This window comes from Pelophylax lessonae, assembly GCF_965119305.1.
Source record: "Pelophylax lessonae genome assembly, chromosome: 10".
Taxonomy (NCBI): domain Eukaryota; kingdom Metazoa; phylum Chordata; class Amphibia; order Anura; family Ranidae; genus Pelophylax; species Pelophylax lessonae.
In genome coordinates, this window is record NC_138777.1 from 10426020 (window position 1) to 10445899 (window position 19880).

Sequence of the window (19880 nt, forward strand, 5' to 3'; positions counted from 1 at the left end):
GAGCGACAATTTTGAAAAAATAACAATATTTTTCACATTTTTTATATGAAATCCCCCCCCCCCCCCCCCAAAAAAAAAATGTGAAAATCAAAAATTTTTATTATTTTAGGCCAATTTGTTTTCTGCTACATATGTTTGGTAAATAAGCATATTTTGATTGGTTTGTTATTGCGTTTACTAACTAAGGGAAAGATTTCTGTAATTTTTGGTGTTTTTAATGAGTAATGGCGGCGATCTGTGATTTTTTTTGCGGGACTGCGACATTGCGGCGGACAGATCGGACCCTTGACTGACATTTTTGACACTTTTGGGGGTACCAGTGACATTACCACAGTAATCAGTGCTAAAAATATGCACTGTTATTGTAAAAATGACACTGGCAGGGAAGAGGTTAATTTTTATTGGTGATCAAGGGGTTAATGTATGCCTGGTGCTTACTGACGTGTGTGGGGGGGGGTGACTGAGTGACACAGGGACAGATCGCATGTTCAGCTATGCTGAACCCTGCAATCTGACCCTGCCTGTCACTTAGGAGATCCACCCGCTTTGTTTAGACAAGCGGGCGGATCTCCACACTCGATTCCCAGACGATCGGGGAAGAGCGGCGGTGATCACCGCCGCTCCTCCCCTGGCCCGACTCCCGCTGTAACTGAATACAGGGGGAGTGAGCCTCCGGCGGCGCGCACGCGCCGCCCACAAGGGGAGGAGTCCAGCGACGTAGGTCTACGTCGCTGGACGATAACGAGCCACTTTGCCGCAGTACAGTCAACGTGACTGGTCGGCAAGTGGTTAAAGGCTGGCTTGATCCATCTGCTGGCTTGTATACATTTTTTTGTACATTTTTTAGGCATTTTGCCAAGGCACCCCCCTGACGAAACTTCAAAGCACCCTGGTTGAAAAAGGCTGCTATAGAGGGATATGCTTTGTTCATATTTCATGTCTGAGGTTTACAACCACGTTAAGGCACCAGCTGCTTCGCACATGCAAAGGCGGCATTATCAGGTATCTTGCAGAGACATTGCATCACTCATCCATGGTGCTGCCTCCTGGTAACCTGAAAGACTGAATCCCCATGTGTAATGACTAATGCCGGCAACAATGGGTTGGCCAAACATTTAGTCTGGTGAAATCCCTGAGGAACACAAAGCCTCATACTAGCTGACAGACCTCCTGCACTTGTGAGCTAGTATTAGTAGATGGATCAAGTCAGCCTTTTAGTTATATAAAGCAAATGTTACTGCTAGGTAAGTCCAACAATGGTACTCTTTAACATCTCAACAGTTAGCAAACACACGCACACTTGGGGCAGGGAGTGATGCTCCCAGTGAATATAAAAGCTGTTCACCGGATTTAGATCATCATGGAAGTAGTGAGACAGTGACATCATTTTTGGCTCTCTTTGCTTCTCTATGCAATGCAGGCAGGTCATGACTGGTGGGAGGGGTTGGCAGGGTGCTGTACATACTGTCCCTAAAACTTTACAGCACCATGCCTCGCTACTCCTCTCAAAAAACCTCAATGCAAACAGTGGGCTGGCTCTTGAGAGGGGTTATGCAAATATCAAAAATCATAGCTCCCAACTGTCCCTGATTTTGAGGGACTGTTCCTGATTTGGAACAAAGTCCCTCTATCCCTCTTTCCTCCTCATTTGTCCCTCATTTTGGCCTGATCTATATAGTTGTATATAACATGCACTATTTATCTTTCAAAATAGTGTTTCCCAGTGCTAAACCTTTCGCCAGAGGCGTAACTAGAACCTTCAGGGCCCTGGTGCAAGAAACCATGAAGGGCCCCCCGGACCCCTGGCCGGGGTCCTTCCCTTCAAGCCTGGGGCTCTTCCCACTGATCCTGGGGCCCTTAAGTCTTACATAGCTACATAGTTACATAGTAGGTGAGGTTGAATAAAGACAATAGTCCATCCAGTTCAACCTGTGTAGGTGTGTGTGGCCGTAATCATCTCTCATACCCCTGAATGTTCTGATCCTTGAGATGTACGTCTAAGAGTCTTTTGAAAGCCACCATACTTCCCGCAGAAACCACCTCTTGTGGTAGAGAATTCCACAATCTTGTAGCCCTAACAGTAAAGAACCCCCCACGTTGCCTGAGGTTAAAACGCTTCTCCTCTAATCGCATTGTATGTCCTCGAGTCCTCATGCAATCCCTTCGACTGAACAGCTTTTTTTCTAAGCTGAGATCCCCATTGAGATATTTTTAAATTGCTATCATGTCCCCCCTCAGGCGTCTCTTCTCCAGGGAGAATAAATCAAGCGATTGCAGACGCTCTTCATAATTAAGGTCCTCCAATCCCCTAATCAGTTTAGTTGCCTTTCTCTGGACTCTCTCCAGCTCCAACACATCCCTCCTGAGGACTGGTGACCAGAACTGGACAGAATACTCCAGATGCGGTCGGACCAGAGTTTTATAAAGTGGAAGGATTATAGACTTATCTCTGGAATACATCCCTTTCTTTATGCATGCTAATATTCTGCTGGCTTTGGCAGCTGCCACTTGACATTGCATGCTATTGCCTAGTCTATCCTCTACCAAGACTCCCAGGTCTTTCTCCATTTTTGAGTCCCCCAAGGGTTCCCCTCCTAACGTGTATTGTGCTTTTATGTTTTTAGTCCCCAAGTGCAAAACCTTACACTTCTCCACGTTAAACCTCATTTGCCATGTCTTTGCCCACTCTGTTATTTTGTCCAGGTCATTCTGTAGGATATCTGCTTCATGCTGTGCATTTATTACTCTGCTCTGATCCCGTCCTCAATGTTGTTTATGAATAAATTGAACAAGGTTGGTCCCAGGACTGAGCCCTGGGGGACCCCGCTTACTACCTCAGACCAGTCTGAGTATGCGCTGTTTATTACCACCCTTTGGACACGCCCTTTTAGCCAATTCCGTATCCAAGAGCAAACCCTGCTGTCGATACCTGCAGACCTTATTTTATAAATTAAGTGCTTGTTGCGGGGCCCTTTCACAAGTTCTGCAGGGGGCCCCCTTCCTGCCATCTTGGGGCCTCCCCACGGTGGTGGAATGCCAGGGCCCGGTCGCAAGTGTGACCTTTGTGATCCTGGAAGTTCACCCACTGGTGTCAGTAGTTTTTATCTTTTGGTATTTTCATTGTAATATTTTTTATAATTTATTTTATTTTTTTACAATGTCACTGACTATGACTCTGTCCATTCAGAAAAGGAAGGAGCTGGTAAATTACATATTTACCAACCCCTTCCTGGTTCTCTGTTGTGACACATCCGCTGCAGCAGCCGGCAGGAGAGGGAAGGGAGCACAGTGGAGGGGGGGGGGGGGACCAGTGGAGCACACAGGGGCCCAGAGACAGCAGAACACAAGTGAACTGGATAGGAGGAGTGGTGGTGGCAGCGTACAGAGGAACCAATCTCCTCCATTTTCCTCCAGCTACAAGAGGAAGAAGGAGGACAGTGATTTCTCTACATGCTGGTTACAAGTCCATCTCCAGCATGGACAATCTCAAGGTTACAAGTCCATCTCCAGAGACCTTAATGTTCCTGTGCCCACTGTGTGCAACATTGTCAAGAAGTTTACAGCCCATGGCACTGTAGCTAATCTCCCTGGACATGGGCGAAAGAGAAAAGTTGATCAAAGATTGCAACAAAGGATTGTTGGAATCAGTGGCGGCCCGTCCACTGGTTGACACTGCCCCCCCCCCAAATCCATGCGTTCGGCCCCCTAATCTACATGCAGGGCACCGGATGCATGGATTCCAGTTGGGGGATTTTTTAGCACAAGATTAGAGCCAGAGGCTCTAATTGGCTTAAAAAAAGGGTGCGTTCGGAGCGCAGAGCACTGCGCCCCGAGCCCACCCTGTTGCGTGACAGTAGCAAATGAATATTCGCTATTGCCACACTGGTCCTGAGGCCTGTTTCCCAATTGGCTGAAAGGAGAAGGCATACTATTGGCCAAGAAGGAGGGAGGGACGGCCGCCGAGAGAGAACATAGAGACTGAGGGGGAAGCCTTCGCCGCCGCTGCCTGTCAGTCCCGCAGAGCAAGGTAAGTAAACTGGCATGGGGGGAGGGAGGATATGGTGGTGTGGGCTGGAGTGATGGGGGGGCTCGTCTGCCGCCCACCCCCACCCCCTACTGATAGAGCGCCAGCCGCCACTGGTTGGAATGGGGGATAAAGAACCTCGATCAACTTCCAGACAAATTCAAGCTGACCTTCAGGCACAAGGTACAATTGTGTCAGCCCCGGGGATGGCCATACCATGGGTCCTGCTGGGTCTGAAGGACCCAGGCAGAACTTATGAGGGGCAGCAAACTAACCCCAACATTTTTTTTTCAGCAGTTTTTTTTTTGTCAACAGTTTGCGGCACGTTACAGGTGGAATTTCCCCATCTCATACTGCCGCCTGTAGTGCAAACGGATGAGAATGAGGAGGCGGAGCATCTCCTCCTGGGAACATCCCTTGCGTGATCCTGGCGTGTGCAATGACGTCAGACATCAGCGCACTCCCTCTCACCGAGGGCAGGCTGGATCTTCTAGGGCGGTGGGCGCGGCAGACACAGTAGTGATAGGAGGACTGAGGACAGACAGTGGGTGTTTGGTGGACCGGTCTGGTGGTGAGTTATGGAGGAAGATAACAGTATATATAATATGTTCTAAATTTTATAATTATATAAAATAATGGATGTGGGGGCCTTTTGTTGGGCGTGATTTTTTTTTGGGGGGGGAGTTGGGTGGGCAGAATTTCATTCTTGGACCCAGGCAGCACAATGTCTTGGGCCAGCCCTGGTCAGCTCGCACTATACGTCGCCATCTGAATGAAAAGGGAAGTTATGGTAGGAGACCCAGGAGGAGCCCACTGCTGACACAGAAACATAAGAAAAGCCAGAACTTACCTCAAGAAGCCAAAATCTCTTTGGGAGAATGAGCTGTAGACATATGAAACAAACTTACAGCTTTTTGGTTAAGCCCATCATTCTGCTGTTTTCAGAAAAATAAATGAGTCCTTTAACCGCTTGCCGACTGCTCACAGTATATTTACTGCGGCAGTCAGCCCCTCACAGGCAGAGCGACGTAGTACTACGTCGCTAGCCTGTGAGGGCTCTGGGGAGCGAGCGTGCGCCGCCGGAGGCGCGCTCCAGCAAGGTCACGGAACCCCCCCGCGCGTGTGACCGGCAGACCCAATGTCCGCTGGTCACTTGGCGATGGTCGGTGGAGAGGGAGAAAGGCAGGCGGCTGATGTAAACAAGCCGCCTGTCTTTCTCTCCGGTGTAGGAATCGTGATTATACGGTTCTACTATGTAGGACCGTTGATCACTGATCCTACACCTCAAGCCACAGCCAATCACAGTTAGAATCACGCCCCTAGGGACACACACCGCCCCTCCCACTCAAAAAAAAGTTAACCCCTTCACTGCCAGTGTAATTTTACAGTAACAGTGCATATTTATAGCACTGATTACTGTAGAAATGTCACTGGTACCCCCAAAAGTGTCAAAAATGTCAGTCAAGGGTCTGATCTGTCCGCCGCAATGTCGCAGTAATGCAAAAAAAAAAAAAAATCGCCGCCATTACGCGTTAAAAAAAAGAACAACAAAAATGACAAAAATCTTTCCCTTTGTTAGTAAACGGGATAACTTTTGCGCAAACCAATCAAAATACGCTTTTTGCGATTATTTTTTTACCAAACATATGTAGCATAAAACAAATTGGCCGAAAATGTTAAAAATTTTGATTTTTACATTTTTTTGGGGGGGAATTTTATATAAAAAAATGTGAAAAATATTGTTATTTTTGCAAAATTGTCGCTCTTTTTTTGTTTATAGCGCATGATCAAAAAATCGCACAGGTGATCAAATACCACCAAAAAAAAGCTCTGTTTGTGGGAAAAAAAGGATGTCAAATTAGTTTAGGTACAGCTTCGTACGACCGCGCAATGGTCCGTTAAATTCACGCAGTGCCGAATCGCAAAATAGGCCCTGGTCGGAATGGGGGTAAAATCTTCTGGGGCTTAAGTGGTTAAAGAAAAGAATATAGTCCCTACAGTCACACATGGTGGAGGTTCACTGATGGTTTGGGGTTGCTTTGCTGCTTCAGGCACTGGATGTCCTGACCGTGTGCATGGCATTATGAAATCTGAAGACTATCAAAGAATTCTGGGGTGCAATGTAGGGCCCAGTGTCAGAAAGTTGGGTCTCGGTCAGAGGTCATGGGTCTTGCAGCAGAACAATGACCCAAAGAACACGTCAAAAAAGCAACCAGAAATGGTTTAAGACAAAGCACTGGGGAGTCCTGAACTGGCCAGCAATGGGTCCAGATCTAAATCCCATAGAGCTCCAATGGAGAGATCTCAGAACAGCAAGGAAAAGGAACCCTTCCAATCTGAGAGACCTGGAGCAGTTGGCAAATATAGAGTGGTCCACAATTCCAGTAGAGTGGTGTGAGAAACTAATTTTTGGTTACAGGAAGCCATTGATTTCAGTTTTTTTTCCAAGGGGCGTGCTATCGAATATTAACCACTTACAGACCGCCCGCCGCAGTTTTACGTCGGTACTTCACAACGTTAAATACCAGGGTTATGGCAGCAGATAGCTGTGCTCACTTTATGCAATTTTGATTAAAGTTTTGCAAAAAAAAATGTAAAATATTAATGTTGTTCTATTGAGTTTATTGGTAACTTTATAACACAGATTTATCGCCCCCCCTCCCCCCCTCCCCTGGTGATTTTATGGAGCATCCGAAAATGGCCATCTGGAACGTTTCTCAGCCCTTTAAGCATGTTTGATAGACGCAGCAGCTTCCAAGTCAATTCTTTCCCCTCTATTAAACTCCTAAATAAACCCATCCGTGCACTCGGCACCGCCACCCGTCCAGCCAGCCAAGCTCTCGGTTGCAGGGCAGAGCGACTCTGAGAAGCCGCATCCATTGTCACATTCTTATCAGAAAACAGCGGGGCCTGGGATGGCAACGGCTTTGAATATTCATAAGAAATTATTTTCCTGTTGACTTTTCCTTCAATAATGAAGATGATGATCCTTCGAAGGGTGGCGAATGGCCGGCTGGCAGGCTCACCTGTGTGCAACACTTCAAAGGGTGCAACTGGGAGCCTCGGGAAAAGAGATGCAAGCCTGGTAAGCCTCTGCTGCTACTTCTTTGTATCCATGTGTAGCAAGGGAGGCTAAGATTGATACAAGCCTCTAAAGCAGGGGTTGGCACGCCAGTTGTGGTGAAACTACAAATCCCATCATGCCTCTTTGCAGCACTGAGGTCCTGAGTTTATTTTCTTCTAGGACCCAGTATATAAGAAGGTTGAATGCCCTTACTGTGCTTGGCTGGATAATGACCCATCATTGGTGTCAGTGGGAGGAATAGTGCCCCATCATTGGTGTCAGTGGGAGGAATAGTGCCCCATCATTGGTGTCAGTGGGAGGAATAGTGCCCCATCATTGGTATCAGTGGGAGTAATAGTGCCCCATCATTGGTGTCAGTGGGAGTAATAGTGTCCCATCATTGGTGTCAGTGGGAGTAATAGTGCCCCATCATTGGTGTCAGTGGGAGGAATAGTGCCCCATCATTGGTGTCAGTGGAAGGAATAGTGCCCCTTCATTGGTATCAGTGGGAGTAATAGTGCCCCATCATTGGTGTCAGTGGGAGGTATAGTGCCTCATCATTGGTTTCAGTGCAAAGAATAGTGCCCCATCATTGGTGTCAGTGGGAGGTATAGTGCCTCATCATTGGTTTCAGTGCAAAGAATAGTGCCCCATCATTGATGTCAATGGAAGGAATAGTGCCTCATCATTGGTATCAGTGGGAGTAATAGTGCCCCATCATTGGTGTCAGTGGGAGGAATAGTGCCCCATCATTGGTGTCAGTGGGAGGAATAGTGCCCCATCATTGGTGTCAGTGGAAGGAATAGTGCCTCATCATTGGTTTCAGTGCAAAGAATAGTGCCCAATCATTGGTGTCAGTGGAAGGAATAGTGCCCTATCATTGGTGTCAGTGGGAGGTATAGTGCCCCATCATTGGTGTCAGTGGGAGGAATAGTGCCTCATCATTGGTTTCAGTGCAAAGAATAGTGCCCCATCATTGGTATCAGTTGGAGGAATAGTGCCCCATCATTGGTGTCAGTGGGAGGAATAGTGCCCCATCATTGGTATCAGTTGGAGGAATAGTGCCCCATCATTGGTATCAGTGGGAGAAATAATTGCCTCAAGGACCAGATGAAATCAAACAAACAGCCGTATCCGGCCCCTGGGCCACAGTTTGGAGGTCACTGATCCAGATGCTCAGTTTTCCACCCAACTAACATTCCCAGATGAATTAACTTCCATTAAAAGTTGACCTAAATCGAGTTTGTCTTGAAACATTGAGCTCTTCTGAAAACGCTAGTTGCCTGGCTCTCTCCTTCTTCCTGCAACACTCCCTTACTTCCCAAATGGAAGCATTTTTCTTGAGCTTTTTTGGGCTTTTTTTTTTTTTTTTTTAATGCAAAAGAACTTCAAAAACTCCCCAGTGTGAAAGTGGCCTTCATAAGGCTTTTCTTTGACTTTTTGGACCTTGTACTATCTCTGTAGCTCAGAAGGCATAAAAACTACACCAGTCAATTAGCATTTTCAGAGAGTGGACAGCCATTGCAGTCCCTTAAAGGAGAAGTACAGGGAAATCTCGTTTGGCTGTACTTCTCCTATGGATCACAGGAGTACAGTTCCTTCTGCTTCCTGTGACCCGTTTTCAGCAGACAAAGTCGGGATCTGCCCACAAGCCTGGACCGGCACGTGGCTCAGCCTCTTAGCGAGCTGCTGAGAGCTTGAGCCGGCTGATCCCACCCCCTCCACAGCCCAGCGCTCCAGTGAGCATGGGGGAGAACCGAGCAATCAGCGGTCTTTGCTCGCTCGGTTCTCATTCTTAGAGCCAGCGGTAAGTATGATTTATGAAAAAAAAAAAAAGGCCAAGTTCTCTTTTAACAGTTTCACGAAATGTTGATGCAATATTAACCCCTTCCTGCCTGGCTCTGACATCCCTTTAACCGTTTGCCGACCGCCGCACGACAATTTACTGCGGCGGTCAGCCCCTCACAGGCAGAGCGATGTAGTAGTACGTCGCTAGCCTGTGAGGGTCTAGGGAGCAAGCACGCGCACCCGGAGGCACGCTCCCGCGTGGTCATGGACCCCCCCCGTGCGCGTGTGACCAGCGGGCCCGATGTCCGCCGGTCACTCGGTGTTCGTCGGTGCAGAGGGAGAAAGGCAGGCGGCTGATGTAAACAAGCCGCCTGTCATTCTCCCCTGTGTAGGAATAGTGATTATACGGTTCTACTATGTAGGACCGTTGATCACTGTTCCTACACCTCAAGCCACAGCCAATCACAGTTAGAATCACGCCCCTAGGGACACACATAACCCCTCCCTCTCAAAAAAAGTTAACCCCTTCACTGCCAGTGTCATTTTTACAGTAACAGTGCATATTTATAGCACTGATTACTGTAGTAATGTCACTGGTACCCCCAAAAGTGTCAGTCAAGGGTCCGATCTGTCCGCCGCAATGTCGCAGTCCCGCAAAAAATATCGCAGATCGCCGCCATTACTCGTTAAAAAAAAAAACACCAAAAATGACAGAAATCTTTCCCTTAGTTAGTAAACGCAATAACTTTTGCGCAAACCAATCAAAATACGCTTATTGTGATTTTTTTTTTACCAAACATATGTAGCAGAAAACAAATTGGCCTAAAATGATAAAAAATTTTGATTTTTCATTTTTTTGGGGGGAATTTCATATAAAAAAAATGTGAAAAATATTGTTACTTTTTCAAAATTGTAGCTCTTTTTTTGTTTATAGCGCAAAAAGTAAAAAATCGCACAGGTGATCAAATACCACCAAAAGAAAGCTCTGTTTGTAGGAAAAAAAGGACGTACATTTTGTTTGGGTACGGCGTTGCATGACCGCGCAATTGTCAGTTAAAATCACACAGTGTCGAATCACAAAAAGTGGCCTGGACCTAAGACAGCAAAATCCTCCGGTGGGAAAGTGGTTAACCCCTTCCTGCCTGGCTCTGGCATCCCTTTAAATGGATATTTCAGCTTAGGGGATGGTATGGACTGCCGTATCATGTGAGCACTGTGATTGGCTGCCACAGTGGTCACCTGATCGGAAACCCATCCCGCCAGCTCCCGAACATGACTAGAGACCTGGATTTGTCTATGACAGCTTGGCAGTTTTGCTGGGGGCACACGGTGAGCGTGGTTTTGGCACAGAAACCTCGGCCATCCATAGGCGCATATGTGTTGCGCGTGGGCATTAAAGCCCACCCTCTTTGACGCCGCACATGTGTGCTACACGGATGGCAATAGCTCAATATACATTAAAAACATACCTATAGCTATGGAAGGCACATTACACAGTTACAAAGTTAGTCAGGCTGAAAAAAAGACACAAGTCCATCTAGTTCAACCAATAAAAAAAAAATTAAAAAAAGCACAACCATACAATCTCATATACACAATCCTGTACCCGTGGTTGATCCAGAGGAAGGTGAAAAACCCCAGCAAAGCATGATCCAATTTTCTACAGCAGGGGAAAAATTCCTTCCTGATCCCCCGAGAGGCAATCAGATATTCCCTGGATCAACTTTACCTATAAATATTAGTACCCAGTTATATTATGTACACCTAGGAAAACCAGGACTTTTTTTTAAAGTAATCTTGTGAGCTGGCCAGAACCACCTCTGGAGGGAGTCTATTCCACATTTTCACAGCTCTTACTGTGAAGAAACCTTTCTGTATTTGGAGACAACATCTCTTTTCCTTCAGACATAAGGAGTGCCCCCTGTCCTCTGTGATGACCTTAAAGTGGAATAACTCAACACCAAGTTCACTATATGGACCCCTTATGTATTTATACATGGAGATCATATCCCCCCTTATGTATTATAAATGGAGATCATATCCCCCTTATATATTTATACATGGAGATCATATCCCCCCCCCTTATGTATTTATACATGGTGATGATATCCCCCCTTATGTATTATACATGGTGATCATATCCCCCCTTATGTATTTATACATGGTGATGATATCCCCCCTTATGTATTATACATGGAGATCATATCCCTCCTTATGTATTTATACATGGTGATCATATCCCTCCTTATGTATTTATACATGGTGATCATAGCCCCCTTATATATTTATACATGGAGATCATATCCCCCCCTTATGTATTTATACATGGTGATCATATCCCCCCTTATGTATTTATACATGGTGATCATATCCCCCTTATGTATTTATACATGGAGATCATATCCCCCCCTTATGTATTTATACATGGTGATCATATCCCCCTTATATATTTATACATGGTGATCATATCCCCCCTTATGTATTTATATATCGAGATCATATCCCCCCTTATGTATTTATACATGGTGATCATATCCCCCCTTATGTATTATACATGGAGATCATATCCCCCTTATGTATTTATACATGGTGATCATATCCCCCCTTATGTATTATACATGGAGATCATATCCCTCCTTATGTATTTATAAATGCTGATCATATCCCCCCCCTATGTATTTATACATGGTGATCATATCCGCCCCTTATGTATTTATACATGGTGATCATATCCCCCCCTTATGTATTTATACATGGTGATCATATCCCCCCCTTATGTATTTATACATGGAGATCATATCCCCCTTATGTATTTATACATGGAGATCATATCCCCCCTTATGTATTTATACATGGAGATCATATCCCCCCTTATGTATTTATACCTGGTGATCATATCCCCCCCTTATGTATTTATACATGGAGATCATATCCCCCCTTATGTATTTATACATGGTGATCATATCCCCCCCTTATTCTCCTCTTCTTCTAAATAGGAGGATAACAAGAGCTCTGTATTGATTCCTGAGAGAACAATGGTCGGCTGTGTTTACAACAGCAGACTGCCGTTCTCTCTTCACGGGGAGCGATCGCGGATGTCCTGGCGAATGAGAGTGCGCACGCGCCCCCAGGATCGCTCCCGCGAACCACCATACAGGTACAGCGATTCACGGAATCTGCCGACCTGCCGCTGTATATCGACGGCAGCTGGTCGGCAAGTGGTTAAAGGAATTTTTCATTGTTATTGTTTTACTTTAACCACTTCTGGACCGGAAAGATTTTCCCCCTTAATGACCAGGCCATATTTTGCAATTAGGCACTACGTTATCTAACTGACAATTGCGCGGTGGCGCGATGCTGTACCTAAATAAAATTGTTGGATTAGGTAGGACCTATCACTCAATACCCAGTGTGGGTGGCCATCATCCCGATAAATAGATATAGGAAAATACCCCAAATGGGGGGATTTTCCTATATCTAAATAAAATTGTTGTCCTTTTTTTTCCCACAAAAAAAAAACAACAACAATATTCCGCACTGTAATCGCACCGGTTCCTGCATCACAATAGTGTGAACCCAGGCTTATGCTTGGTTTGCACTGGTGCGATGTGGTAAACCCTGCGAATCAAGTGCCGGTTCCTGAATCGCAGGCAGTTCACACTGCCCTCTTTGAACCACTGCGAGTGTCAATCCAAGGTAATGACACCAGTGCCGGGACAAGGTCATCCAACACCCAGGGCAAAGATGCCAAACAGCACCCCCCCCCCCTTCCCCTAAGGTTAGGGTCAAGGCGCTCCCATCCCTGCAATAAACCAATGCGCCCAGGGCAGCCTTCCCTCCTGCCCACCCCTTGTCCTGGCCCTGAATGACACCCCCAGATCGGTTCTCAGATCGCAGTGCGAATTTTGAATTCAGACTTCATTTGGATCGCATGAATGTGAACTCCTCCTCCTCGGCCAATGGCATGGCTTCTCCTTTCGGTCAATCTGGAAATGGGTCTCAGGACCCGCTTCCTGATTGGCCAGGAGGAGAATCCATGTGACAATAGCAAAAATTAATTCGCTATTGTCACACAACTGGCGCCCTGAACCCACCCTTTTTTGAAGCCTATTAGAGCCTCTGTCTCTAATCACGATCTTCAAAAAAAAAAAAAAAACCCATTGGAATCCATGCGTCCGGTGCCCTGCATGTAGATTAGGGGGATGGATAGGCATGGCATGGATAGGGGGGGCGGCCCCTGCGCCCCCAATGGACGGGTCGCCACGGAGTCTGATCACTGGAGAGGAGAGGAGACTGAGGTAATGCTCCCTTCTACCTGCAGCAGACTGATGACATCATCCCAGCCTATAGGCAAAGTCACTGACTGGAGCTCAATAACAGGTTTTTTATTGATAAATGGTAGAGAATGGTATATGTCAGGAATTTATTCATGCATTTGTAAAGCTAAGAAGACTCTTAACATCAGTACAGAGCTATTTAAATACATATTAAATAAATTAATAAATATATATGTTAATATTAAAATAAATATTAGCCTCCCAACCTTGGGAATATTAGATTGCAAGCTGCCCTGGTGTGCAGACTGACACCAATAACAAATCTATGTTAGAAAATAATAATAATAAAAAAAAGAAGAGGAAAAAAAAGAAGAAAAAAAAAAAAACACCAAATACCCCCTGCGGAAGCGGCTGGCTTCCCTGTCCTGTAAAAAAATAACAAATTGTAAAAAAAAAAAATGTAAAATAAAATCATTTTTAAACATTTAAGCATGTTTTTTAATTATAAAAAAAAAAAAAAAAAAAGGGCTGATTCAGACAGCTTCTTTGTTATCTTTGTGTCCTCTAAGAATGATTTTAGTATATTTTTAGTGAAAATGTTGTTTTGATATATACAAGGGGGGGCTCTGCCAGGAAGGCTGTATGGGGCCCCATGATTTCTATCAGCAGCCCTGGTCTTGTGGCTTGCTACAAAGCTACAATGTTGCAGTCTGATCAGTGGCGGCTGGTGCTCCATGGGTAGGGGGGCCATGGGCTATACCCCCCCGCCATACCAGCCCGCACACTATCCCCCCCCCCCCCCGCATCACCGGATCACTTGCCCTGGACTTGTAGAGGGCAGGCAGCAGCAGCGGTGGCGGTTTCGCCCTCAGTCTCCTGCGTCTCCTCCCTCCTCCTCCTCAGCCAATGGCATGGCTTCTCCTTTCGGACAATCTGGAAATGGGTCTCAGGACCGGCTTCTTGATTGGCCAGGAGGAGAATCCATGTGACAATAGTGAAAATTAATTCGCTATTGTCACACAACTGGTGCCCTGAGCCCCCACTTTTTTGAAGCCTATTAGAGCCTCTGGCTCTAATCACGAGCTTAAAAAATAAACCCCATTGGAATCCATGTGTCTGGTGCCCTGCATCTAGATTAGGGGGATGGATAGGCATGGCATGGACAGGGGGGGCGGCGCCCCCAATGGAAAGGCCGCCACTAAGTCTGATCACTGGAGAGGAGAGGAGACTGAGGTAATGCTCCCTTCTACCTGCAGCAGACTGATGACATCACCCCAGACTATAGGCAAAGTCACTGACTGGAGCTCAAGAACAGGTTTTTTAGTGATAAATGGTAGAGAATGGTATATGTCAGGAATTTATTCATGCATTTGTAAAGCTAAGAAGACCTTGACATCAGTTCAGTTGTACAGTTTTTATTTTTTCAATAAAAGATTTATGGATTTTATATTAAATTGAGTTTTTCTCCTTCAGTTGGATTCCTATACCACTTATGCACCTTTAAAGTCCCAATAGATCCCTATTGATATTTTATATTTACAAATTGGGGATGTGTTGCATTTTTGTCTTATCCTCCAGCAAAAAAAAAAAAAAATGTTATATTAGCAGTACAGAGCTATTTAAATAAATATTAAATTAATAAATATATATGCCAATATTAAAATAAATGTTAAACATATATGCTAATATTAAAATAAATATTAAAATAAATATTAGATTCCCAACCTTGGGAATATTAGATTGTAAGCTCCTCTGGTGTACAGACTGATACCAATAACAACTCTATGTTAGAAAATAATAATAATAATAATAATAATAAAAGAAGAAGAAAAAACACCAAATACCCCAGAGCTCTATACAGCGAATAAATTTAGGATAATAATAGCGCATCTGGCTGCTGCATAGACATTAGTTAGACTGTAAGCTCCTTTGATGTAATGTTCTCTATAATAGCACTACATGAAACCGAGAGAAAAAAAAATGACATCTCTATATAATCTACAAGGCTGCCACCCTCCGCGATGGGGATGAGAAGAGAGGATGGTGTGATGGTGCAATGAGGACACCAACAGCTAACCTAGATAACTGCCACTGCCTGATCCTCCAGCTTGTCAGGGAGGACCTGGAGCTTTATACTGGCAATAATCTGCAAGCCCACTGATCACACACTTATTATAAATGCTAACAAGGACCCTTTGCAGGACACACAGAGGAACCTTGGTCCTGTCACTCTTATGTCTGGACCATCAAGAAACATTTTATCAGCTTGTAGACTGTCACTCTGCATGGCAAGGTCCCTAAAAAAAGGGAAACAGCTCTTCAATTTTTGTAACATTCAGATGTAGGGGGCAGGGGGTGGTGATGGCACCCAGCAGGTGACACTGATAATTCCCCCACCCATCCATCAGCCATTCTCTGGATTTAATAAATGACACAAGCAGCTGACATCAATCAGATCACAATGAAGATTAGGGACAGCTGGGCAATCAGAGGGGGGAGCTGCATCTGCTGATTCAGACTGCAAAGGTGTCACTTTTCAAATGCAAAAAAACAAGCTTGGTTTAATATCAAGGTGGGCATTGTAGATGAAAATGGTCAGAAAAAGTCATAAATGATCCTCCCCTCTCCTGTAATTGCATGATTTACATACCCCTGCCTTGGCACTCCTATAAGCATGCCAGTGAAACGTAGACATGGGTGCAGCTCAGGTCTGAGGAACCAACCTCATCAGCTGCACATCAAATCCTCCTATGCAATACCATGGCAAGCACCCAACACCCATTCATGTACCATACTGGCACTTTACAACCTCAGCTAGGAGAATGGAAAAGCCTAAATTGAGCCCCTGCGCTTGCTTGCCCATTCATATCTGTTTTGGCATACTGTACTACCAAAAAACCCATTGACCTCCTTCAGCTTTTGTCATGCCACCTTTATTGACACCAAAAGACTTGACTGCCTCCTGTTTCATGCTAGCCCAAGGCAAGCACCCAGCACCCACCCATGGACTGTACCAGCCTCCTACACACTCAGCTATCGACAGAGTAAAATATTGCACAATATACATAACCCAATGCTGGCATATGATGCCACATACTCCTGTGGGTCCATTCGAATGAATCCCACCTCTAAGGCACCATAGACTCGACCACTGTCTGTTTAATGCACAAGGCAAGAACCCAACAGCCACTTATGCATTGTACCAACACATTACACCTTCAGATAGTGATCGTGTAAATGTAAACTCTGATTGCACATGCCATATGCTGGGCTGGCATATCATTGCCCACCTCTAAGGAGGACCCCAGTGTCTGTTCAATGCTGATAGCATAAGAGCAAGCACCCAACAGCCACTTATGTATTTTACCAACACATTACACCTTCAGATAGTGATCATGTAAATGTAAACTCTGGATTGCACATGCCATATGCTGGGCTGGCATATCATTGGAATGCACCCCACCTCTAAGGAGGACCCCAGTGTCTGTTCAATGCTGATAGCATAAGAGCAAGCACCCATCATACACTTATGCATTGTACCAACACATTACACCTTCAGATAGTGATCATGTAAATGTAAACTCTGGATTGCACATGCCATATGCTGGGCTGGCATATCATTGGAATGCACCCCACCTCTAAGGAGGACCCCAGTGTCTGTTCAATGCTGATATCATAAGAGCAAGGAGCCAGCAGCCACTCATGTACTGTATGTACTCATGTACCTTACACCTTCAGATAGTGATCATGTAGCTGTAAGCCCTGATTGCACATGCCCTATGCTGGCATATGATGCCACCAGTACCCATGTGGCTTCTTTCAGATATATTCCACCGCTAAGGACACCAAATACTTCACCACCATCTGTTCAAAGCTGTAATCACAAGCACCCAGCACCCACTCATGTACCATAAAGCACCTTGCACCCTCTGCTAGTAAGGATGTAACAGATTAGATGAAATCCCTGTTTGTATGTGCATACATTGTGATGGTATATGACACCACTAGTACCCACTAAGCTGCCTCAACATGGTACATATAATGCCACCTCTAAGGACATCATGGACTGGACAGAATTATGATCAATTCTGTAAGCCCAAACACCCAATCAAGTACCATAGACCATTTTACACCATCAGCTAGTAAAAAATTAACAGACCAGATTGAGTTCATGTGCATTATGTACATAGTGCGATATATAATACCACTAGTACCCCACTGAGCTCCCTCAACCAGGTACATGCCACTCCTAAGGACTTCAAAGACTTGACTGCCTTCTGCCCAGTGCTGGTAGCCCAAAGCAAGCACACAGAACCAAATAAGCATCTATATCTGCTAAGCCCCCAGTGCCCTGCAAGTACCCAACATCATATAGGCATCTATTGTACATCTTGTAAGCGCACAGTGCCCTGCAAGTACCCAACATCAAATAGGCATCTATATTTTCTAAGCCCCCAATGCCTTGTAGGCACCCAGCACCAAGTAGGCATCTTAATTTTGTAAGCTCCTGCGCCCTGCAAGCACCCAGCACCAAGTAGGTATCTATATTTTGTAAGCTCCAATGCCCTGCAAGCACCCAGCATCAAGTAGGCATCTATATTTTTCAAGCTCTAGTGCCCTGCAAGCACCCAGCACCAAAAAGGCATCTATATTTTGCAAGCTCCAATGCCCTGCACACACCCAACACTAAATAGGCATCTATATTTTTCTAGCTCCAGTGCCCTGCAAGCACCCAGCACCAAGTAGCCATCTATATTTTTGCAAGCTCCAATGCCCCAAAAGCACCCAGCACCAAGTAGGCATCTATATTTTGCAAGCTCTAATGCCCTAAAAGCACCCAGCACCAAGTAGGCATCTATATTTTGCAAGCTCTAATGCCCTAAAAGCACCCAGCACCAAGTAGGTATCTATATTTTGCAAGCTCCAATGCCCTGCAAGCACCCATCACCAAGTAGGCATCTATATTTTGCAAGCTCTAATGCCCTGCAAGCACTCAGCACCAAGTAGGCATATATATTTTGCAAGCTCCAATGCCCTGCAAGCACCCAGCACCAAGTAGGCATCTATAACTCCAATGCCCTGCAAGCACCCAGCACAAAGTAGACATCTAGCCCCAGTGCCTTGCAAGCACCCAGCAATTTGTAAGCCCCAGTGCCTATAATCCAGCACCAAAGAAGAATCCATATCAAGGAGGAAGTCCCCAGTGCCCTGCAAGCATTCAGCACCAAATAGGCATCTATACCCTCCAGTGCACTGCAAGCAACCAGTTCTACCTTGCAAAAACCCACCTTGCCCATCATCAGCCTATGCCCTGCACAGCACCAGCCCTGCTTTACCAAATGCATGAGTCCTGGATCATGCTTGCAGTGAACATCAAATAAATTGACTCCACAGCTCCAAATACAAGGCTGTGCGAATCACAGAAGCCCAGTCTGGGTGCCGTGCACCTGTTCTAGTGGTCACCCTCTTTATTCAGCCAACATCAATATGCACAATGACACCCAATGACCATGTCAGCTCTATGTAGCATGCATGCACCTGTGCCCAGTACCAAGCCTCTACATACACCCAGCTGGGTGCAGCCTGACCTGCCATTCTTACCTGCTTTAGCAGTGAGCATACAAGCCCAGAAAGCAAAAATCCCATCCATGGGTGTCATGTCCTGATGTCCCCAGGCTGGAGCAGCAAATAATCCTCATGCAGTTTGTTGGAGGCAGCAAAGTTGCCGATCTCTGTGCGAGGCTGCTGTGAGAATGATTCTGTCCTGAGATGCTGAGGCTGAGAGCTAGGAGCGAACCATTGCAGGCACAGGGGGGAGACTCAGAGGCAGCATCCAGTCTTCCCCTCCCTGCATCCCACACTGAGCCACAGAACAGGATCTCCATCAATTCTTCACACCCAGACACTCAGATCACACATTTCCATTCTGCAAGTTGTAGCATTGCATGGAAGAACTCCTGTGATGGGAGATACTGCCCTCTCACCCCAGAACCTCAGCTAAGGTATGGAGGGGGGGGGGGGGTGCCAAACAGGAGAGAGATTACTAATTATAAAAGAGAAGAAGATTGCCTGGCTGGACTTTATATGAGGTGGACCCAATAGTCATAATACTCAAGTTGAAATGTATCTGGTTTACTAATTATCCTTTATACACTATAGGGGTCAGCAGCAACCTTCCCCACATCAAAGTGGCATGTTCACAATCAACAAACCACCAGCATGCCAGCAAACAATATCGCATTGTCGTTTTTCATTGATTGCACCCATAGATGTACTGCTAATGGCATTTATATAATAATGGGTATGTTTAACTTGTAATTACCAGTGCAAGTATGCATGCAAAAACTGATTAACGTGCACAGACATGTTCATCCCCATTGTGTGCACTTCATACCTCAGATCAGCCCCAATGCATACACTTCATATCTCAGATCAGCCCCAATGCATACACTTCATACCTTAGATCAGCCCCAGTGCATGCACCTTATACCTTAGATCAGCCCCAGTGCATGCACCTTACACCTTAGATATGCCCCAATGCATGCACTTCATACCTCAGATCAGCCCCAATGCATACACTTCATATCTCAGATCAGCCCCAATGCATACGCTTCATACCTCAGATCAGCCCCAGTGCATGCACTTTATACCTTAGATCAGCCCCAATGCATGCACTTCATATCTCAGATCAGCCCCAATGCATGCACTTCATACCTCAGATGAGCCC

The 19880-nt window shown here is 45.6% G+C and overlaps 1 protein-coding gene across 2 annotated transcripts in view; it reads right to left on the reverse strand.

Annotated features, from left to right (window-relative positions):
• The window catches only part of NELL1 (neural EGFL like 1), a 1211404-nt gene extending 1192425 nt beyond the window's left edge, over positions 1-18979 (reverse strand). The window contains exon 1 of one of the 2 annotated variants that reach the window (XM_082270280.1): positions 18755-18979. In XM_082270280.1, the coding sequence (XP_082126406.1) occupies positions 18755-18812 (58 nt within the window). In that variant the 5' untranslated portion in view covers positions 18813-18979. The remainder of the gene's footprint in view (positions 1-18754) is intronic. The other variant, XM_082270281.1, reaches the window with a different exon arrangement.
• Positions 18980-19880: the final 901 nt, after the last annotated feature.